The 23,935-nt window shown below is 53.1% G+C and overlaps 1 protein-coding gene across 7 annotated transcripts in view; it reads right to left on the bottom strand.

Moving 5' to 3' along the window:
- HIPK2 (homeodomain interacting protein kinase 2) overlaps positions 1–18,304 on the bottom strand; it is a 133,051-nt gene extending 114,747 nt beyond the window's left edge. For 2 of the 7 annotated variants that reach the window (XM_027449084.3, XM_027449100.3), the window contains exon 1: positions 17,982–18,304. In XM_027449084.3, the coding sequence (XP_027304885.1) occupies positions 17,982–18,000 (19 nt within the window). In that variant the 5' untranslated portion in view covers positions 18,001–18,304. Of the gene's footprint in view, positions 1–488; positions 611–17,981 lie in introns of those variants that run through there. The other 5 variants (XM_027449088.3, XM_027449109.3, XM_072038757.1 and 2 more) reach the window with 4 other exon arrangements.
- Between the last annotated feature and the right edge of the window lie 5,631 nt (positions 18,305–23,935).

Raw genomic sequence — 23,935 nt, 5'->3', positions numbered from 1 at the left:
GAAAGGAAGGCAGGACAGTGAAAACGCAGCTCCTTGTGGCTCAGGGCCACCTCATCAGAGCATGGCAGAAGGCTCCTCGTGGCCAGGTGGGTTTGCACAAGATGTCCACCCCCAGCCACTCCCACGGGGGACCTCGCAGGCAACTCAGGCTGGTGTAAGCACATCCACAGACCTGCCCACACCTTACCCTCAGCTCCGTGCTCCAGCAGAGAACAGATTTGTCACCTCCAAGGTGACAGATTTGTCACTTTCCAAGGCGATGCCGAGACCTCCCCTAGGTCCAGCACCACAAGAGTGCCCCCGGGGCCAGCCCATGCCCTGGGGCTGCAGCAGGGGACCAGTCCCACCACCCCGACGGGCACGACACACATCCAGAGCACAGCATGGCAGCGAGGCTCGGTCAGAAGCCTTGCCAACTTGGGGCCGGAGAAGCCCATTCCCCGTTCAGTCCTGGCACCCCCGACACCCACCCCATGCCCCCCCTGTACCTCGGCGCCCATTCTAGGAGGGTCTTCTGCATCGCCGCGTCGGGAGGCATGAAAACAAATCGCCGGCTCCAGTGCCACACTCCCTCCTGGCAGATCTGTTTCTCTCTTCTTAACTGTTTCCAAGTGCCTGGCTGTTTTATAATCCCCACTGAGCAGTCCCTTAACTCCTTCCTCGCTGAGTCCTTCCCACCCTCCCTCGCCTGCTCTCTCCTTACAAGCAGAAAAAGCCAAGCTGAGGTAGGGGGTACAGAAAGTGAGGGGGGGGGTTGTGAATCAAAGGAAGAACAACTGAATCAAACTGCATGTACAACAGAACCAGTAAATTAGTCATTTCCCCAGCCTTTGCTTACGCAGACGAGTCTTCTAATAAGGTTTTTTTTTTTTTTCTCTTCTGTGGACATTTGTGTACAGTAGAAGCTTACTTCTTTGCTGATCTCCTCCTGCTTATTCATACCATGAGGTCATATGTTTCTGCTGGTAACACAATTTTAAATCACACAGCAGCTTGCTCTTTGAGGTCTGAACTGAAAATGCTTTCTTAGATCACAAGTAAATATGAGTCGATGGCTTCACACCCAGCGTCACCACCACCCCATTTCAGCATATTGCAAAATCCTAGCAGGATCAAGCACAGGTATCGCTTTTCCATCAGAAAGACCTCGGACATCTCACTGAGGGTGGCAAAGAGGAGCTCAGGCAGGACATGGGACTTTGAAACGGTCCTGAAGTTGAACTGGGACAAACCATACATATGTGCTATCAGTGCTATAGGTTGTGTATTGCATGTCTGTGTATGTGCACATGTGTAACCCAGTGCAGATGAGGGGAAGAGGGAGATTCTTGGCCCGAGACATTTAGCAGGCCCACGGGACGGGGCCACAGTAACCACAAAGTCCTGCAGGTTACCCAGTGCTGAGCAATGCTGGCAAGACGGTGCGAGCGGGATGATCCAGCAGCTTTGGATTTCACAACCCTGATTACGTGCAAAACAACGTCACAGAAAATTCCTCTTCTGAGAGAATGAATAAAGAAAACGGGGGAAAAAAAGACATGGCTTTAACATGTCCCCTGCCAGGTGGGAACATGGCACCTGCAGCTGGCTTCTGCTCTTCTCTCAAAGCCCACGGCTGCTTCTTCCAGAGTCTTGAGGTTACCCCTGACAGCTAATGCTCAAAAGTTTGCCAAGGTATCTCTTTCCCCGACAAAATGAGCTATTCTGTCACACAAGGCTGGGCTGCAGGGCTTTTAAAAATGGTTCTGCTGATGTTCAAAGGGAGCAGCTTGCTGTGCAGAGGAGTGGTAGAGTTAATAGTAGTAGGATCAGCACAAGCTCCTACCCTGCCATCTGCCTTCAGCTCAGCCAGGCCTTCTGCTGAACAGCCAACACGGGCTGGGGCCACTGGAGTGAGAAGCAACTCAGCGACATGAAAGACTGCCTGGGTTAGTTGATTAAGAATAAGATTCAGAGCGCAGGAATCCTGTACAGTGCTGATACTGACTCAGTCCGGGGATTTCATGGGGATATTTAAGCCTGTTTTTTCCAAAGAAGTCTTTTATTTCGAGCAGGTGGGTGTTCGCATGCCTGCTTAAACCGGCCCCAGGAACCAATGATCCCAGAAACAGGGGTCATTCCTGAAACTGCTATGCTTTCTTCTTCAGTCACCCCCTGGTAGAAAGTAGGGATAAATAATACTTAACTGCCTCATTCCCCTGTCATGTTCAACTCCTCATTTATAAAAGTACACAGAAAATGCAGTATAGCCCACTGGAACGCATGGGCATCCCCTCGCAGCTGTGGGTCACAGATCCCCCCCTGCTTGCTCTGTGGACTTCTCCTTTTAAGCACTGGACCTTGCTATGGGCTGCTCAGCTCTGTTCCTGTACCTCCAGATTGACAGCTGCCTCAAGACCTTTCATTTAAAAAATAAATAAATAAATAAATAAATAATAATAATAATAATACAAGAGTCATTTAAGGCTTGCAGATTGCCTTGAAGTACTAAACTGCTGTCCCGTCCCCAGATTCTTACTTGCCAGTGCAACCACAAAGAGGAGGGCTTTCCGTGTCGGACACTGGGGCAAAATGATTTTGTAGACCCATAACTAAATGCTACGGTCCTCTCTGATGTCCTATCGCTCTGTGGTGATTGATTTCCTACAGGAATCTAACAAACCGCCCTGGCTGACCTCCAAACCTAGACCCTGCCATCCACCTTCTCCCTGAAGACAGGCAGGTCGAGAAGTGGGAGGGTGCAGGTGTGGAAGGGGCCAGAGGAGCGGGGATGAGAGAAGGCAAAATGCAAGGAACAGAGAGGCCTCTCCTCCCACAGACGGAGGATGGGAAAAAAGACAGGAGCAGAAAGCCTGGACTTAATCATGAAAAACAATAGCTCATCATTTATTTTCATATCCCCTCGCTAATGCTGGAATAATGCTAACAGTGGAATTCTTATGGCATGCATGTCATGCCTACAAATACCAAGTGAATTACTTCTCGGCAAGGCTATGGGCTATGGCACTGAGCAGCACATTCGTTACAAGTGATTGGATGATGAACAACAGTTCCCAAATTCCTCCTTCACAATGCTACTTGCATTAGTTGTAATTTAATGAGAGAAAGAGAGAGAGAGAGAGAGAGAGAGAGAGGCAGAGAAAGTTTTGGCTCAAACCACTGAAATAACACTGCCTGCCGCTGCTTCCCACTGGGTCTTGTATTAACTCACACCACTGCCATCATCTCCACCTTCTCCTCCTTCTCCACCTCCTCCCTCTTCACACCTATCCTCAGGTGCTAAAAGAGGTGTCATGAAACCCATCAGCATGGCGAGAGAGCATGGCAGGAAGCCCCAGCCACAGTGATCACAAGCACACCGCATTCTTTCCAGCTGAAAGGTAGAAGAGGACGCAAAACTCTCCCTCACCCCTGCAGACAGTAATGGAGGGGTTGAGGGGGGTCCTCCAGCAGCCAGCCTCTCTGTGGAATAGCCTTCAGCTCTGTTTTTTTTCCCCACCAAGAGAGTCTATGCAGGTGAAAGATACTTAACTGGCAGCTCTGGAAATAGAGGCATCTCTCTGGCAAGCACACACAGCACAGCCCATGTCCGTGCAGAGCTCCCACCGTGTGTCCTCGCCAGCATTTTCCTACGGCCTCCTGCAGGGAGCCGCAGTGGGGTTGTCCAGCCCCAGCCCAGCCCCGCAGGCCGTCTTAGCTGGCTTGCTGCTCTTTGTAATGATTTCGAGGTCTGGTAAACAACCAGCAAATGCGAACAAAAACTTTGTTATAGGTAAGACATCCAGTGGTATAAATGTGCTGTTGCTGCTGAGCCCTAACGAACCTGGGAACCGCTGCTTCAGGTAGGTTTGGGCAGAAACAAACCCCCTCTACTTTGCTCCGTGTGCCCCCTTGAATGAGGGCTGGCCTCTTCCAAGAGGCAGGGGCACCTTGGAGGTTTCTGTGCTGGAAGAAGCCCAGCTAGCCAGCATCGGCTCCCACTCCTGCGGCAACCTCACCACATAGCCTGTCCCCTTGTCACCTGACAGGACATTTATCCACCTCATGACCCTACGCTTGGGTTCACCCCTGTAACACGACCCAGTGTGTGGGGTCTCACAGGCGGGGCCAGAAGAAAGCTGAGAGGTCTGATCTGAGCAGCAGACCTACAAGTAAGAAGCTGCAAATGTCATTACTGCTCTCCTGGTGTAGCCAGTCCCTTCAGTGTGCCCCTCTGGCAGGGCATAAATGATAAGCATCCACCAGTTCCTGCCCCTTGGAGCATCCCAAATCCTCTTTATCCCCTCTATGCCAAATGCACTTTAAAAGCCCCCACCCCTGGCCACATTTTGTGGTGATTTGAAGGAACAAATCCCAACTAAATTTACATGTTTCTGAAAGTAAGGTATAGGCAGGGGAAGGCAAAACGCCCTGAGGATTGGAACCACATGTATTTGTGCAAATGAGAGCTAGGATTTACGGTTACCTCCCAGCCTCCAGTCTGTGCTACGCTTGGAGCTGCGGTTTAGAAACAATCTGTTTCCTTGTAAAGGTTGACAAACACCAGCAGACGTTTCCCCAGAGTGCTGGCCAAAGTGCCATGGACCTGACTGGTTAGGAAGGTAGGCAGGACACCGGAGGATGCTCCCAGGCCCCTGGCACATCGGCAGGCACAGGTTTGGTGGGGGCCCCTCACCACAGCGCCCCGTGCAAGCCCAGGGGCAGCCTGGCAGCCTCTACGGCTTTCCTAAAACTACAACTGTGTTTTACACACTGACAGGGCTCTGAAATAAACGCAAGCACCCAGTGCTGAAGTCACCCCAAGTGAACGCGACAAGAATTATTACCAATTAACAAACAAGGATCAAGGCCTGAACAGCAGGAAGAATTTGTGAGCCTCGGCCTGCTGCGACTACCTGTGCTTGGGGCATCTTGCCCACTCCAGCAGCCCTAGGAAAGGGGCAGCTGTGTGGGGAACTGGAGGGCACGGGCAGGCAAGGAAAACAAGGGGCTCCCCCAGCTGATGCTCCCCCAGTGGCTAAGTGGCCTTCAGGAGAGAGCCTGCTGCCCTGGGTGAAGCAATGGGGTGATCTGCTGCCCGCCACAAGCCGAGCCCGCCTGCTCGGGGTCAGAGCTCCAGGGGTGAAGGCACGTAACCAGATGCATGAAGGCCAGCTGGCCTGCAGGCAGAACGAGCCCGGTTCTTCCGCTTTGGGCACCCAGCGAAAACCACCGAGGTCAGAATTGCTGGCCACAATTAATCACACCTAGGGTTTAAGAGCTGACCAAATCTAACGCTTTTGCTGGGACGAGAGGCTCTGAGTGGCCTCCTGGCCAGGGCCGGCCTCGCAGCCTCCACAGCCCCTCAGCCTCTCCTCCGTGCAGGCCATCCTGGCATACCGTGGGTGAAACTCAGCCTCAACGCAGGGCTGGGTCTCACAGCTCCACACACGCTGCTGGCTTGTCACCCATGACCCTACAAGGGACAACCATCCCTCAGGCCAGCCCCCCCCAGGCAGGGGATGAGCGCCTGCCCTCCCTGCACCCCCAGTGGGTACATCGGGGACTGCCACGAGAGCCTCCTGCTTCATTTTGCCTGGCTTAGCCGAACCACTCCAATTTCTACCTTTTACCAAGCGTTTCACGGTAACCATGGAGTGTTTTTGCCATGCGAGCACGCCTGCGCTCCCACTCCCCCACACACCCACTGCCCCACGGGCTGGGAGGCCATGTCAGGAGATTCGGCTCCCCCAGAAAGCCAGCGTGTTCCCAGCACTTGGCTCGCCCGTCCTTGGCCATGAAAGCCTCAGGTGGGCTGGTAACCTTCAGCCAAGCGTGACCGAACATGACAGGGTTGTGGTAGGGAGGTAGCAGCAGAGGCTGGCAGGGAGGACAAAATATGAAAGGGGAGCAAAAACCCAAACCCCTTTGCAAGTCCTACAGTGACAGAGAGCGAGGCAGACAAGAGAACCAACTGCAGCTGCAACGCATTTGGGGCAACTTTCCATTTGTTGATGGCTGCTGCGGAGAAATAATGAAACCCAAATGAAAATCCATGACCTGCAACTTGTTCCAGTGATGCCAAATGACATAAGCACGTTCCTAGCGCACCCCCAGCGCTGCCACAAACATCTGTTTTATCGCGCCCACTATCAAAAGCATCAGGCACCCCCACCTGAAACGCCGCCCTGCCTCACCATTCACCCACATCCCGTCTTCTTCTCTCCCACCTTATTTTCTATAGGCAGGGGCTTTTTGGCAGGAGACTCGGTATCTGTTTGTGACAGGGTACGGCAAGGGAAAGCAGACGTCTCCTTGCAAAGCATCCTCTTCCTGAAACCCCTTCAAATCCTTCCTGGCTGAGAGGAAACGCGGGGACTGATAATGACTCAAGTGCTCCTCTGGGAAACGGTGATGATTTTGGAGGCGCACGAAAGCCAAGCCCATTCCTACAGAGACAAACTCCACAGCCTGTAGCACGAGTTCCCGTTTGAGTAAGAGCAAAACCAAGGCTCAGACACCTACCTACAGGGATGGAGAGAAAGCCACAGCTACTTTATTGGTCTTACCTACATGACAGACTCTCTGAGTAGTATGGTCAACACATCTAAATGGGTACAGATTCCTGAGGAGCTACTGCATTTGCATGAAGATGCCAGCTACGTTGTAGGACCAGGTCAGGACTTAAATAACTGAGGATACAGCAGGCAGGACCTGAGATGTATCAGCAGAGCTGCAGAGATACCCAGGAGGCAGTCCAGTAGAGCCACCAAAACCTGGTGCTGGGAGAGGTGTGTAAAAGATGCCAGGCATGCAGTGGTTCTGGCTCAGGCTGGAGACAAGCTGGTAGGTGTGGATTACAGATCACTCCCAGTCAAAATGTCTTGGATTATATTCTCTTCCAGCTTGGATTTCTAGTAACCCTTTTCTTCAGCCTGAAAGAGTCACATTGCTTCAAAATCTTTCCCTGCCTTGTAGAGGCAGAGTGGCAGTGTCCCCTCCCGAACACGCCGTGATTTACAGCCCTCCACGCTCACACAGGCTGCACAGCCCCTCATGCAGACTGCAGACAGCGCTCCTGCCAACACACACGCTGCCACGGCATCGCTCTACGTAAACACCCTGCATTCACCTTGTATATATTTCCTCCTGTACGGGCTGAGACAGCTCGCAAACACACAGAAGGCCTAATTTATACTTACGATAAATCTCCGTTCTTTATTCCCTGCAGTGAAGAAAAGCCTTGGTGCAAATGCAGTTTGCTGGGCGGCTGGTGTAACAGCTCTACGGAGAATAGGGCCCACAGCCACATGTGTGCTCCTACACATGCCTGCAAACACGGGAAGAGTCCCACACGTGTGCACGTACCTACATGCTCTCCCATTTGTATTCTCACACACACAGCTCTGTAACAGCATCCACTGTCCCTTCCGACTCACAGGAGCTTTCAGACAGCGCAGGCATCTGGAAGCTGCACTTTCATTATCCAGGTGCTCACAGCCTCAGATAAGGAATGAGAAAATGACACTGCAAGAAAAGTATTGTCAGCATCAATGGGATATGCCTGTGTCTGGGTTTCACATGTCCTTGTCAGGTGGTGCAGCTATTTTAAATGGGGTTTGCAACGTGTTTCTTATCCCCGCTTGCTAAATACATACATCCTCTGATGTTGAGAGAATGCAGAGGGGGAGTTTGATGGGAAGGCAGGTTTCTGTTAGAGCCAGTGATAGTGCCAGAAGAGATGAAGGAATTTATACTTGTACTCATGACTAAATGCGATCCCCACTTGCTCTGCAGGCACATGCCTTGGGGGAGTTATTAAGGCTTGGGTTTCTCCACGGTGCCCACAAACTGGCTGTAGGCAAGAACTGTCCTTTTTCAAAGCTGGGTTCAGAGAAAAGGTTGCGATCTCCCCTCCCTCTTCAGAGGACTTGTTCCAGTCCCCGCTGCCCCATCACCAGGAGCCCTGGCGGTGGAAGCGCGTTCCCCGCAGGGCGACGCTGTCAGCCGGCTCAGCAACGGGGCTAGCCTCCAGCGCTGGAGCCTGTCATTATATTTAATGCCTGTCATCCCGTGTGGAGCTGCGCACGGGAAGCACACCAAACCAGTTCTCTGTGGTCTGGACTGGCTTCCAGTACACTTCCATGAAGGTGACCTGACTATTAATTCCTGTTGAGGTGCTCTGCGTGCGCTCGTGTTGTAACTTTAACCCCTGACAGCATTACGGAGTTCGAGCACCTCGTGCGATTCCTCCCGCTTGCCAACTTCTCCCCAGCCTGGCTGCACTAAGCCGGACCAAAAACTCTTCACTCAACACGGCCACAAAGCCCGCCGGCAGCCTGCCCAGAGCCAGAGAGCTGCTGTGCAGTGCTCTTCTTGCACGTCCTGTGCAAGGCACCAAATCGCCCTCATAAAGCCGGGCACGTTGCGTACCCTCCTGCCCCATCGCATGGCTAAGGTGAGCCGATATGTTGCCAAGTGACCTTCCAGCAGGCTGGTGGCATATCTGAAGGAGAAAACTCCTTCAGATGCTGGAGCTTTTTCCAGGGACCACACCTCTGCCACCATTCTTCTTTTGCTCACCTGCCCCTGTTCTTTCATGCCAGACGTGGTGGATTTGTCCACCTGTTGCATCCTTTCTCAAATGAAGGTTGTGAGCAACCCGGGGCGCTGCTTTGCCACGTTTGTCCATCTTTTTGGAAAATTTGCAGCACAGGGATCCTGGGCTTGGGATCCCAGCAGATCCCATCCCAGTGGATATGAATAATTTGTAATTAAAATAAAAATGAAGCCGCGCCAGGGGATTGTTGTGCTTCCAAGTTTTTTCCAGACTAGATGACTCTCAGGGGACATGGGAGAGCTACCACTGAGATAAAAAAAAAATAAAATCTCAGCCTACTAGGTTTACATAGAGACGATCAAAAATATGTGTCCGTATTGTTCTGACCTCTAGCTCGTCTTTATTTTTTTAGCTTTTTCCTAACCTTTAAAAGGCACATAAGATAAACAGAGAAGAAACTAGGCAGACAACATCCTCGGAAGAGATGTAGGAATATAATCAAGCCCTCAGCCACACGCACACAAACACCATAATTTATCTCTTCCTCCTCCTGTTTGATATTATCCTCTGTTCTAGTATCATAATCTGTTGCCGTGGAAACTGCTATGATGTCACCACGAGAGCTTTATGGATGCCTTCAACAGGAAGGAAAGGTACATGGCGATGGGAGAGGAAGAAAAAACCCACCTCCAAACAGCTGCCGAGCAGGAGGCGTTCCAGGAATGGCAAGTGTTAAAAGGAAAGAGATAAATACATCGACGGCGCTGGCGCTGCTGCAGACAAGAGCAGAATATAAACCGCGTTTTAAAAATAAAGAACACTTTACCAATTTTGCCTCCAAGTAAAGATATTCTGGGAAAGCTATAGGAGCTTCCTGAAAAACTAAACTTTCTCTGAAACATTCTGCAAGTTTTCTGGGACTGGATGTTTTCTGAGCCTTGCTGCCAGAGTCCATGTCTCCACCATCCCACTTCGTCGTCTGCTGTAAAATTCCCCCCAAAAGCGTTAGCCTAACACCCCCCAGTGCAGCTGATAAATGGGGAGCTCACTGGCTACCTGCCAGCCCGTGTACCTTTACGACCTTTGACTAAGAAAAAAAAGTCGTGTCTTTAAGCAAAAATAAACAGAGACACACTGAATCCACTGGAACACATCCAGTAGCAAATAAACGCCCTAACGCCCAGCTACAAGCAAGAAATAGCTTCTCTTGCTCTCTTTGCCCAGGAGAAAACCCATAATCTTATGGACTCACTGCCAAACATCCTGAAATACCTGGCCTGCTACTGGAGAGCACAGTACGTGGACCCACACTCTCAAAGCACACCCAGCCTCAGGGCCACACACACACACACATGAGCAGGGCACGATGCTGGTGTGATTGAGCCTCGCCGCTGGCAGCTGCCCTCTGTTTCAGTCACCTGGACTGACCACAAGAGGACAGACACAGGGACAGAGGGTGCGACAGCCACGCGTGCCCTTAAAGCCATCAGATGAAGGTGCCTGACTGCAGGAGGACCCAGCACGCAGGGTCTGCCGGGGAGGAGGAGTGCGGACAGCGAGATCAAATTCTTCCCGCAGAGCTGCCGGCATCATGGAAAGGGCAGCGGCAGAGAGGGAGGAAACCACAGGAAGCTCAGATCAATGAAAAGTACTGATACCTCAGCTAATCTCTGCCAGATCAGGATTTCCCCGGCATGGAGAGCAGGATCAGAGATCTTCTGGGAATGCTACAGCATCATTTTTGCCTCCAGTCTCAGCTCCAGCAGGGGAATCCCTACGCAGACTCTCCTTCCTGCCTGTAAGTGTTAGGATACAGGCAGTACCTCCCATCCTCGCCTGCCTTCCCTTCCAGAGATGCTAGAGACAACTGCAGGGAAAAGAAGTGGGAGAGACTGAAGTCAGTAAGAGCAGCTGCAAAAACAGCCCAAGCAGGAACCTTCAGCAATTCACTGAACTTTCTGTTCCTGACGGCCTTGGCTGTGACAGCCTCAGACCTTAAACTTTGCAGGGATCTTCTCCCTCTCCTGTTACAGTCACTTGCCATCATCTTTCTCCCCCACCTGTCTCTCTCATCCTCTTCTGTCTCGTCCCTGACCTACTTCCTTCCTTCCCCTCTCCCTTCAGCTCACCCTTCCCTTCCCCAAATGAACCCCCAAATGTCAGACGTTTAGGCAAATCCATACATTGCGATTTCCTATCTCCGCAGGATCTATCCTGTTTGCATTAGCCGCTATCCTGTGTCTGCAGCTACAAGAAAATAAAATAAAAAAGTAAATTCTTTAGGACGGGAACTATCTGTCACTTCATGTCAACATCATGAGCAATAAGGTCCTGCTTTTCTTTGGCACTGGTGCTGTAACAGCAAATACAACTGTTCTTGTTAATACTTTAAAGGCACCAAAGAACAGGAGGTGTGAAAAAATGCCAAGTGTTTTGTGATTTTTTTTTCCCATTTCTTCTATATTTGGGGGGCAAGGCTTTTTTATGAAATAACTTCTCTTTTTCTGGGCTTTCTATTTGGGACTGCAGAGTGGAAAACAAAGCCTGGTGAATACACAGAGAGCGTGCTTTTTTTTAAAAATTGGCAGGTGACACCGAGCAGGAAGGGGCTGCGAAGGCAGTGCAATCAGATGAGGACTCCAAACAGCCCTGACAAATGGATGCAGTTCCGACAGGACAAATAAGAGAACCGCATGCTTAGGTAGGAGAGGCTGGCTCCACGCACACGGGATGGAAAACAGCTCACGGGGCATCGGACTTAGGGCACGAGCCGGGAGCCACAGCACATCACGAGCTAAACACAGATGAAGGATGCTGCGGTGCAGAAGGCAGAGCAAACAGGAGCACCGTCTGTAAGGCACAAGGAGGGGTATTTCTGCTCTCCGTGGCCAGTGTAAGGCCCCCAGTAAAGCACTGTGCTGCAGCAGTGCCATTCAGGAGGTGTGGGCTTGCTGAAGGGAACGCAGGGAACAAGAAGAATGGTCAGGGCTGCAGCAAACAAGACACAGCCAAAGAGCTGAAGGATGGGTTTGAGAAAGGATTTAGCCTAGGGAAGACAAGACCAACGAGAGACGTGACAAAGAAAAAGGAAGAACTTTGCACATCTGCTGTCAATAGAACAAGGAATCGCAGCAAGCACAGCGCAGCCAAGTTACGGAGAGGTAAAATCTTTACATTGACAAAGACAGATAAGGGCAGCGATCGCCTGGGCAGGCTGTGGACCCTCCATTCATGGGGAATATGCTAGACAAAGGTGTTACGGAGCACACAGGACAAGCACACGTTTGGTACAGCACACACTGTTTTGACACAGGGGGAAGAACCTCTTGAAATCTTTGCTGTGCCCACTTCCTACGATCTCTCTGATTTTGCTGAGAGTGAAGTTTCCTTGGCATTTCAGCACAGCTCACAGTAAGATAAGCCTGTCAGCCTTCAGAACTGAAGGAGACGTTAGCCTGCAGGTTAGCTCAGCGTAAGACTCTCGTTCCAGGTCTTGCTGATGCCTTTCAGGTTTCAAGGTTGTAACGAGCAGGGAACACGGCTGCCCTTCTGAGCTTCCCAAGTACCTCTGGCAAATATCACTGCCTCGTGGGGTGACCTTTCCCACTTGTCACGGCAGAAACTCTGAGTGATGGTTCTCACTTCATCCTTCCAGAGGCAGATGTCAGTACAGGCACTGGAAGGTGAGCAGGACCGGGCACGAGGCATGAACAAAGAGCGAGCTTCTGCCTGTCCAACCAACATCCCATTCAGCGGGAACTGCTGGAGAAAAAGACACTGCTAAATTCATGGACACAGCTTCACTGGCACTGCCACTGGTCCGTGCTGCTGCCATCAGGCCCCAGCCTGGGGGCAGCATCAGGGGCTGGCATCCGAGGATGCCTGTCTCCTGCTGGCTGTTTCGTGCCCCCACTGTGAATAAGTAAAAGACCCCATTCTTTGGCATGCTGTCAGGGGCTTGATTAGACAGCCCCTCTTTATACAGTGCTTTGAACGTACACAGCTCTGTATAAACACACAGTACTACGGGTTATTATTACTTCCATTAGATAAATAAATTCTAACGGCACAGCTTTTCAATGCTTTCAGCCCTGACCCCGGACTCTCCACGGTGTTTTGTGATGTGGCAATGCCCTTGCTATCCTAGGAGGACTGGGCCTGCTCCTCCTCTCATTTGCCCTGGGAAGCCTTATAAGATTGCAAGTCTCACAGGAGCGATTTCTGCTGTAGAAATTACCTTACTCAGAAGGCTACGTGAATCTGAGAGTGCTCCCAAAATACATGCCCTTGTGCTTTCCAGAGGAAGGATCTCGGCTCCTGTTGTGGCCAGATGAAAGAGGATTCAGGTGCACCCTCTGCCTCTGTGTTGTAAGCAGGTGGAAGCGGTAACGTTGCCTCTGCTCTCCCCACACCACAAATAGACAAATTGCTAAATGCCCTATCTGGAGCGAAATTATCACCTGGGCTTGTTTTCAAAACAAAAGCTGAACTCTGTACTGCTGGGGGGAAGAGTTTCAAAACAGAAGGCCTCATGTTAAACACCTCGGTCCACATTAGGGTATGTAAATAGGTGATGAGAAAACCTACTCTCCAAACAGAGCTTAATTCCTGCTTCTTGTTTTCCACTAGCTAACCTTCCAACAGTCAGAAGAAAACACACAAACAATATTTCACATTCAGAGGGCAGAGATTTCCTAGTAAGGGTGAGGAAACAGCCTCATTTTTATAAATGGACTGATTAAGTTATAGAGGCCGTGAGTCAGAAAGGTACTTACGCGTGTGGCCAGCTTTAAAGACATAAACAATTCTAATGAAGTCTGCCGCACCGCCTGTGAGCTTAAATTTAGGCACAGGCCTTAAAATATCTTTTTAAATCGGGATCAGAGAGGAAAAGGGTGGAACTTACAAAAATACCCAGCCTCACCTCTCATCCATCTTGTCCTCTATGGATACAGGGATGGGGACACGCCATGTGCCTGTGCCAAACTCCCTTTCTCAGCTGTCCCACCCAAAGGTACGCTCTATCCCAGCTGCCTCAACACCCTTGCCTAAGAGAACTGGTCTAATCTGCCTCAAACTGGTGTCTCAGCCCAGCCCGAGCAGACCACAGCTGAACGTGCCTCTGACCTTGCTGCCTGGCAGGACTGCTCCAACACCACCACCTGGGGCCCACTTGGTGAGGACCACAGCTGGGGCAGGAACTGGCCTCCGCTCCAAAGTCACCAACCCTTCCATGATGTGGCTTCCCAGAGCCTTCCTCCTGAATGAACATCCACATGCCATCGCTGGGATGTGCCCAGAGCTTAGCCCTACTCCATTAGCCACCTAAATGCATTACTTGCCTCTGAGTAAATGATTTAACTTCCAGTGGGTGCCAGGAGTTAAAAACCGTGACAGGCACCGAGGAGGGCTCTGGGCTGTCCCCCATCAGCAGGGTACCTGCGAGCCCACCAGCTCTTATCCAGTCTGCTCATCTCACGCTTTCACAGCACCTCATCCACGTGGGCAGCAAAGAGCAACCACTTGCTAAATGGGAAAATGACTCTCACAAACCCTCAGGCCTTGTCCCAGCAGCCAGCTGGATTCTTCCCACGGGGGCTCACTCCCACAAGTGCTGAGGGAAGGGCTTCACCCCCTGCAGACCAGCTGAGGTGTCCTACAACATCCAGCTGGGTTTCCCCACCTGCTACAGCCACGTAGGAGCCCGTGCTGCTCCGGGTCGGAGGGCTGAGGGCTGTGGCTGGTACCTGCGACCTCCTCTCGTTGTCCTGGCACGCTGTTTGTCTGCTCACCCCTGGTCGCAGCCGTGCTGTTTCCTCTTCCAAAAATAAAGCTGCATTTTTCACCCATCACTCCTAAAAAACCATTTAATCGCTAGATGCTGCGGCATGATAAGAACGATAATTATAACTGGAGGGGGCTTCCTGTTATCTTGGCGATAGCCGTATCCTGAGCTAATAAAAACTTGGGCTTTTGGTCCCAGCATTGATTTAGCTGAAGTTATGGTCACAGCTTCGTAAACAGGAAGCGCCTCCTGGTTATCATCGCAGTGCACAAACTTTGGGGTAAGGACCTTTCCTCGGTGTCACTGGAGCCGCTTCCCCGCTGGGAAAGCTCTGCACGCTTTAACGAGATCTGATAACCCCCTGGAAAACGAGCGGGGCTTGCCTGTTCCTGCAGCCCTGGGAGAAAACCCTGGCGTCGAGCAGGACCTGAGCTGTGACACGGACGGGGTCGGAGCTTCAGGCCTCCGAAACCCACACGCTTGATCCAGCACGGAGCTGAGTACAGGCAGCTCCCCGCCAGCATGCAGCTCCAGCAGTGGCACCAGTGGCGAGGTGCAATTTACAAATATTACGGATATTAATTCCATAAGCCACCCACATATAAAGCTACCGACGCTGCTGCTAAAAATACGCTGCAAGTTGCAACAAAGTTGTCAGGAATAAGAAGCAAAGCAAAAAAGGAACAAAACCAAAACAGAGGTAATGGCTGTTTAGAAAATAAAGGTTAGGGCACATCAATGCCTCCTGAAGACCCAGTTCCGAAGGATGCCAGGTAGGAGCCACCAGGAAATTGCTGGGAAATTGACAATTGCTGGAAATTGACATCCAGCTAGGGCAGAGGGCTGCCCAGAGGCCATTCCCTGGTGATGCCTGGTGGCAAGCCCTGTTAGAACAGGGTCTCAGTTGGTCCGCAGGCCCTGGATCTGTCCTCTGCACGGGAGGAAACCACGCACTGAGGATGATTCTGCCCAGCAAGGGCAACACGGCTTAGAGGAGAGCCCAAAGAAGCAGATCCTCCCCCATCCCAGGCCGTTCGCTCCCTCTGAGGCCAGCCCAGCCACCCCTGACCCCACTGCGTTTCCAGCGCTCAGCGTGCCGGCCGTGCTTGGCCTGCCCGAGCTCGGGCCGTGCAGAATTACACCTGAGGAGGCCTGCTTTCCAGCCCACTACGTTTCCCTGTACAGCTCACAACTAAAACTCAAATCCAGGTCAAGTACTGCGCAGCGGTGTTATTTCTGTTTTATTTTACTTGGAAGGTTTTTATGTCCTTCATTTTACCGCTCAGCTCGGCAACACTTGGAAGAGATGGAACGAGAAAAAACGGTAGGGGAGAACACGACAGCAAAAGCTCTCAATTCCTTAAAAAGAATGGCAAAATCCTCCTGGCACAGGGGAGGAAGGAGGATTTAACACCAGATATTTATTTATTCATCATGCCTCGCCTATTAATATCAGGTGAGGCACCACTCTACTTCCCAGAACCGGTATTTAAGCCAGCTGCAAGGTACGTGCAGGCACAAAGCTCGCCTAAACGCCGAGGCTCGCCGGTGATGCCGTGCGTGTGCTCCGTGTTATCACTCACCTAAAGTTCCACTGGAACCATTTTATAAGGCCTCCGAGGTGTCACATTTCCTCCCGGGACACGTTTTCTGTACAAGAGCCGACGTTCCGAAAGCCTGCACGGCGGAGATATTGTTTCATGTCCCCCTGCTTTCCTTGCGGTGGCGGTGGGCGTGCGTATGTGCCACGAGAGATCCCCCCATCCCTCGCCGCGCCGGCAGGAACGCAGCAGCTGCCCGCCGCAGCGCTCAGCCAGCCGCCCGGCTCTCCACAGCGGCCTAAATGTCGCCGATGCTCCAGAGGAGGGCCACAGACCGGGCTGCTACACACACACACACGGTACGCTCCGGAGGGAGGACCGTGGTCCCCGTCTCCTTCCAAGGAGGCGATCGCATCCCCTGCGATAAGTTTTTTATCAATGCGCTGCGATATTTCAGGGATTTCTAAGGACCTCTCACGGCAACTCGGAGGCGAGTAACATTCATTAACCCCTCCTCCGCCTGCCTGAAACCTATCCAGAAGCAACTTCACCCGCGAGCACACTGCAGCCAGCACAATCCCCATCCACCTTCGCGCCGCTGGCTGGCTCCTGAGGACTGGCGCAGTCGCCTCCTCCGAGGCTCGAGGCGTGCGGGCAGAGTCCGGCTGGCTGCCTTGGGGTTTTTCCACAGCCTTTCCAGGGAATCTGCTCATACAGCGTGCTTGTCAGGGCGTTATCATTTCCCCCTATACACACACACGGGGCCAGGCTGCTGCTGCACAAGTTTGGGTGCTCCCGGGCACCAAACTTCCAGCACCGCCACCTCCCCGGGACCCAGGGAGGCTGAGAACCCCCCGCCGGGTCCCCGCGGCTCGCCCACGACCCCGTCCCCTCGCGGGGCTCCGCAGCCGGGTCCCGAGCAGCCCCCGGGGGCCGTGCAGGTGGGCTCGGGCGGCGGCGCAGCGGCCTCGGCCTCCCGCTGGAGGCTGCCCGGGGCTCGGGGGGTGCTGGCGGGGCGGCTCGGCCAGCAGAGGGCGCCTCCGGAGGGCCGGCACCGAGCGGCACCCGGGGCCCTCCGCCGGCACCGGCCCCGGCCCCGGCCCCGGCCCGCAGCCGCCGCCGCGCTGGGCCCCTCCGCGCCCCCCGGCGGCGCCGGGCTCCGGCAGACGGGGAGGGGAGGGAGGGAAGGGAAGGGAAAGGAGGGGAAGGGGAGGGGAGGAAGGGAGGGTTTCGGCCTCCCTCCGCTGCCGAAATCGCTCCGTCTTTGTCTCCCGCGGGGTCCCGGCCGTGCGGGGCTGCCCAGGAATAACCCGGCGGGGCGGTAACTTTACACCGCCCCGCTGCCGGGCGCCGCAGCCCGGAGTCGGCTTTCCCCTCGGATTAAGTTTTGCCCAGCCTCAGTCCCACTGCCGGGCCCCCCCCTCCCTTATCTTCCCCTATCCCCCCCCCCCCCCCAGGCACCGGCACCGGGCGGGTTTCCCCCCGCTTTATGTAATGCTCCCCCGGCACCCTGCCGTCAGCGCAGCGCCAGGGGATTTAAACCAAGCCGTTCACACGCATAAATCATCATCATCACCATCATTAATTATTATTTTTTTCAGACACCCCAAAACGTGCACCCCCCCCCAACACACACACACACCCCCTTCGAACCCCACAGAACTAAGTTAGGGCACTTGGTGTCCCCCCCCCCCAGCCGAGCTGACAGCAGGCTGCCGGCAGCCCCGTGCCCCCTGCCCGCTGCCACCGGGGTCCCCGCTCCCTCCCCGTGCTGTGTGGTTTTTTTTGGGGGGGGGGACAACTCCGTGCGAAGGGGCGAGAGGAGCCGGCAGCGAGAGCCTCGCCGAGGCGCAGGGCAAGCTCCGGCCACCTCATTGTTCTGCTCGCCACCGGCACGGACTTCGCCCGCCGCCCCCTCCAGCCCCGCACCCCAGGACGGGGTGCATGGGGTGGGGGGCAACGGGGTGGCGACCCCCGCCCGTCCTCGCTCGCCCCGGTCTCCTCCCCCCCCCCCCCCGGGCTGCAGCCTCCCCGGGGCACGGCGAGCTGCGGGGGGGACCCCCGGTCCCGCGGGAGGGGAGGGCTGGAGGGGAGCCGTGGCGTGCCCGGGGCTTACCTTCGTACATGGGGGCCATCGGTGCAAGGACGCCCGTTATTCATGGCAACGCCGCCACGAACGACGCGAGAGATCGCAGCCCCCCCAAACTCAGCACACATCTGCCATCTTGAGCGGGTGTCTCTCGGCGGAGGCGAAGCTGCCGCCTGCCTTCTGCATCGCCGCCCGCCTCAGCGCGGGGGGAGCCGGGCACATCCAGCCCCGCTGCCGGCCCTCCGACGCGGCCGGGGCGGGCGGGCGAGCGGGCGGGGGGCGGCGGCGCCGGGCCGGGCCGGGGCCGGGGCCGGGGCCGGGGCGAGGCGCGGCGCGGGGCCGGGCAGGGGCGGCGGGCGGCGGGGCCCCCCCGGCTCGGGACGGCGGCGCTGGGGAGGGAGGGAGGGAGGGAGGGAGGGAAGGAGGGAGGGAGAGGGAGGAGGGAGGGAGGGAGAGGGAGGGAAGGAGGGGGGCTGGCGCCGTGCCCCCGCTCTCAGCGCGGCATGGCTGCGTGTGCCGGGGCGCCTGCGAAAGTTGCGCTGGGGGCGAGAGGAAGGGGGGAAGAGAGAGAGAGAGAGAGACGGAGGGAGAGAGAGAGAGGGGAGACGGAGAGGGAGAGGAGGAAAAAAAAAAAAAAAAAAAAAGGGCAAAAAAAAAAAAAAAAGCCAGCGAAGGGAGTTTGCAAATAATCAAGCGCCGATGGCACTGATCGCGGCTTCCCAGAAGGAGAGGGAGCGAGCGAGAGGAACCCTCTGCTGAGATTATGTGGGATCTTGTTTAACAACACATTTCAATCAGGAGAAAAAAGGAACAGTCAACAGAAGTTGGTGAAACACTTCTGTCTTCTCTCCCCCCCCCACCCCCCTCCTCTTTATAGAAAAGAGAGGAAGGGAGGAAAAAAAAAATAGAAAAAGGCAGCTGATTGAAGCTTTGCAATTCACTGGCTGTGGGGATCATATAATTTGAGCTCATGTTTTACAATAGCATGGAAAATTCCTACCTCTCCCCCTCTCCCCAAATAAATCTTCTATTCCCTCAAGGCATTTCACAATCTGGTTCACTGACAAAAGTTCCAGTTTTCCCCTTTTTTTTTTCGTTTAGCTTGCTTTCAGTGTAAATATTTAGCGGATGCATTTAAAATAAACATACGATGTTGCTTTTAGGATTTGGGTTATTTTTTTATTTTTTTTTTTAAATAACCACATCAAAGAAGTGTTTACTTACTGAGATTGACAGCCGCTGCTACCCCTCCCTCCCTCCCCCCCCCCCCATTTTTATTTTGAAGGATCCATCTCCCTCATTCAGCTCTCGCTGTAAGAGCACCAACCCGACCCACATCGTTTTTGTCGATTCATACGGTAAAGCTATAGGCAAAGCCATGTTATCCAGAACCCATTTTTTTTTCCCAAAAGTGGCTTTGCAAAGGAAGGTAAGGCACCAGGTACCGTGACACAAGCAAGGAAGCTGAGACCCATGCAAGACACATGGTGGCAAAGCCTCTGGCAAAGGTGGAAACAAAACCTCAGGCTGCGATCCTGCGTTAGCTGTGTCTGGATCTGCCTGCCTGGAGCTCCTAACTGGTGAGCAGTCTGGGACCAGACTGGGGATGATGAACTCGCTTCATGCCTGCTCTTATGGCCGGTCCTAAAAACGCTGCCACTCGCTGCTGCTGGTGCCAGCCCAAACCTCTCCTACCGCAGCACTGGGTCACGGCGGGGCTGGACACCCGGCTGCCTCCTCTGGATGTCTGGAGGAGGAGGAGGTACACAGTAACTTTTATTGAGGGATTTCAGTGAGGTTCAAGCTGTCCTAACAGCCTCGTGGTGCTAGAGCATGCCTACAGCAGCAGACAAATATGGACCAGGGAACAAACCGCGCTGGTCACCCTACAGAGCTGGATGGCTGTGCCCACACTGCAGAGGTCTTGATCCCCTGGTTCCCCTGGGCCTCACTGCGTGCGAGGTATCCTCTGCATTTTGCATGATTTTTCCCCCTCTTAAAAATGCCTGAGGCACCATGGGGGCTGTCTCCTGTTTGCATTATGTTTACGGCATGAAGGTGATTTTGCGTGCTGACCGCGTTGGGGTTGGGGAGCGGCCAACGGGGCAGGTGGAGGTGTTGGAGGGCACAGGCGGCTGGGCCAGCACTGGAGGACTGCGTACAGCAGAGGGAGCAAAACCTGTTGCGGTCTCATCAGTGCTTCATTTTGAGAGTGATCCCCAGATTAGACACCACCAAACCTGGGAAAGGAATGGAGATGTCTCCAGCTGGATCACCAAGAAGTTCAAGCCAGAGCTGGAGGGCGAGCAGTGCCGACGGCAGCGGTGTGGTCCTTGAGCTTGCTTCTTGCCCCTCTTTTCTCGAGCTGTGCAGACCCTCAGTGTTCGGCTCTCGTCACAAAGCCAATAACTTCACATGTTCCCAAAACGTGTTTCTGGTCATTGTAATTCTGCACCTCTCTCTTCTCCTGTGATTGAGGATATTTTCTATTTTTCGAGGCCACTGATGCTTGTGATCCCGGCCTGTCTCCTTGCCCTTGATCAGAGCAGCAGCTGTGGAGCTCCGTTTCAGAGCCATGAAGGAGAGGCAGAAAAGTATCAGAGAACTGCAGAGGACAAAAACACAGTGGAGGAGCAGGAGAATAAAGCGCCTGGCAGCTTCCTTCCTCGTCATTGCATTTTGCTGCAGCATGGCTTCAGGTTCGCCACAACAACCTTGTAAACCAACAACCTCAGCTGTAAAATGGGGGCGGTGGTCCCTGCTGCAGGAAGGTGCACGGATGGTTTCTTCTCTCTGCCCTCTCAGTTTTACCCTGAGCTATCCTGTAGCCATTGGGCCTGCGTTAAACTGCACTTCATCAATGCTAGCGTGACACCAGAGCTTAAAACATAAAACAAATCCACTCCCCAGCGGAACAAAAGAGGAAGGGGTCAGCAGAGGGGTTCTCAGGACTCACTTTGTGTTGCCTGGGCATGGAAATGGCAACTGTGGTGGCTGGTGGAGCATGAGGGTGACACTGGAGCAGCCAAACCTATGCAGGACCTACCTACACAGCTGTTAAGCTGCCTGGCTCCATAGCACAGGTTATTCTGCCTCTTTTAGGGCAAGGTGCTGAAATAGATGGGCCCAGGACACCAATTCCTGATTGCCTTCCGGTTCAGTTATGCCACAAAAATTATAGATGCTTACCTGCTGGTAACGATAAGAAAGCCAATGGAGATATTTTCACTGACTAGGGCCATTCTCTATGTACATTTAAATGCCAACTGAGGTCGTGGCACATGTGGGTAAACAAAACCAGCCCCAACAGGTCCTGACCTTGGCCCAGACCGGCTGCTGAAGCCCGGTGCAGGGAGGAAGCTCTCAGAGTGTGGGCATGCAGAAGGAGCACGCCTTCACCCTCCTGGGCACAGCCTTTCTCCTCAGCTCACCCAAGGGCCTTCTGCGGGAGCCTCCTTCTGGGGGAGATTCGGGACTTGTGCTTTGGAGCTGGGGGTACAACCCATTGCTGCCCTTTGCCATTGCTGTGCACAGATAGTGATGCATTCAGGAGGTGGCTCAGCTCTACCACCTGCTTTCTGATCTCCCCCAGGCTGAGCAGCCACACAAGGACATTTGCCTTGGTCATCTGCACCCCACCTGGGTCAGACCATGCAGAGGCTGTCTTACTGGCACGGGAGACATTGTCTGCTCTGTGAATGTATGTGACTGACAGGGCATGGTGCTAAAATTTTGAATCCACAGAGGTTTTCCCACCCCAACAGAGTATTTCTTCTCTTTGGCCCCTTCCCCCAGGAGAGGATGGCGAGCCAGTGCTGGAGAAGCACATTTCAATGTGTCATCACACGATTTTTCACTTCTCCATTTGCCTGCCATAAACACACTCGTGGTCAGCGGGCAAGCACGTAGACTGCTTGTAAACGTCATGGTCCTGTTGGGGAAAACTGTGCACCATCGGGGCAGCAGGACCGCCAGCTACATCCTCTATGAGCATCGGGCAGCGGTGGCTGGGAGCAAGCCTGGGACAGGAGCGGTGGCTTTTGTGCCATGGCCCAGGGGCACTTGCTCCTATTTCTGCCCCACATGGGGAAATCTTGGTGATCTCGGGCATGTCGATCACTTCTCCAGAAAGGTTCATGGTGCTCGGCTGGCATGGAAAGCTGAGAGGGTCTGTGGCTCCCAGCTTTCCCAGCTCATTGTCATAGTCAAGTCTGTCCACTGCATTTTCTTCTTTAGAAAGATTCAGCATGTACTAATAAAAGACTGTAATGTACACTAAAAAAAATAATAATGATACATAAAGCACAAGCAAAAGGCTGTAAGCACGCAGGGAGTGCAAGTCCCCGTCAGTAAGAACCCTTAATACCTGTTTGCCTTCATGAAGGAGCTGGAAGGCATCATTTTGTTAACGAGAATCAGGCCCCAAATCTTTCACATTAAGCAAAGCAAAATATTTTTGTAAACACCAGGGGAAGGTTTCCCAGTGAAATACACACAGATGTTTTCTTTTTAAATGTAAATCAGCACGGGAATGGACAGTTTAATTAAAAGCAAAATTATTAGGTAAGTGCTGAGGGAATCTACTTTATTTGCTGGGTACACTCACATATTTTGAATGGTGAGTCAATGGCAATTTTTAATTTCGTTCCTCCTAGTACAATCAGCTCAGAGACCAGCTGTTGTGATGTGGAGTATTTGGGGGAGGATTTTTTTCCGTGGATGGCAGGAATGTCTGCTCTGTATGCAAGTTGTGGGCACTCAGGCAGCCTGCTGTGGTATGTCCGTTCCCAGCCTTATGTCTCTGCTTAGGTAACGCTTGGTGGAGGCTGCCTCTGTGGAGGCATCACCTGGAGAAAATCCTGACCCTTGATACTGGGATGCGGGGTCACTGCTGGCAACCCACATGTGCTTGCTGCTAGTTGGGGTACTGAAGTGGGGTTGGGGACCGATGGTTCCGTCACAGCTGGCGTTCAAAATAATACCACAGAAACCTACAGCAAAATTACCGCATGCACCAGAGAGTGTGACTGTACAACGACGCGGATATTTTTACTCTGAACGTCAGTGGCATCCTCACTGCGGCTGGCGTGATGCAAATGCCTCGCGCAGGGGGCAGCAGCTGGATTTACGGTGCAGGCAGACAGCTCCAGCAACAGGGAGGAACGAGGCTGCATTCCCACTACAAAACCAGATGATGCTGGTGTAACTTCAGCGGCTTCAATGTATGTACCTCGATCAGACAGGAGCGTGGCACCAAGGAACAGGGCAGATGTTGGTAGAGTGATTTCGGTATCAGGAATGGCAGCAAGGTGCAGTGCCAGCACGTGGTCTGCTCAGTGCCCCAGGGAAGGCAGAGATCTGGGTCACCTCCTCCATGCCTTCAACCATGTCTGGTCACCCTCCTGAACCTTGCTTCTCCCCCAGGAGAATCGCTGAAATAAATGCCCTAAAAATGATGTGGCCTCTGTGTTTGAGGGGTTAAACGCAATTTCCCATCATCTAGCTTTTGCAGATGGCTCAGGTATTGTTGTCAGGGTTTTGGATCCTTTTCTTCTTATTATTAAAAAAAAAAAAGAAACTTTGAAATATATTAAAAAAAAAGTGCTTATCAGATAATGAAATTCTAGCTGTGGTCAAGTCTTTCAAACAACCAGGGCCATGATTTAATTGGAAGTAATTATAGTCTTTTCTGAAGTATAATTTTTAGGGTATTTTTTCCCCTGACATTTGCAGTGTGGAAATTAAAAATAAAACGATGTCAGAATCACGAGATTTCAATCTGTCTTCAAACAATAATGTGGGCTGGTGTCAGAGGTTTGTCCTTGGCAGGAAGGAGGAAGAATTCACTGAAGAAAATTCTCCTGGTGAAAATAGCCAACAGCACCTCGTCGTGTGCATTTTCTGTGCTCTGAAATTCCTGAGAGACTGCTGTCTCCCAGAGCTCGCAAGAAATCCTCCTACCTCAGCTGCAGTGGGAAAGG

Source organism: Anas platyrhynchos, chromosome 1 (genome assembly GCF_047663525.1).
Source record: "Anas platyrhynchos isolate ZD024472 breed Pekin duck chromosome 1, IASCAAS_PekinDuck_T2T, whole genome shotgun sequence".
Classification (NCBI taxonomy): domain Eukaryota; kingdom Metazoa; phylum Chordata; class Aves; order Anseriformes; family Anatidae; genus Anas; species Anas platyrhynchos.
The sequence above is the reverse complement of the archived record's forward strand: the minus strand, read 5'-3'. Positions and strand labels throughout refer to the sequence as shown.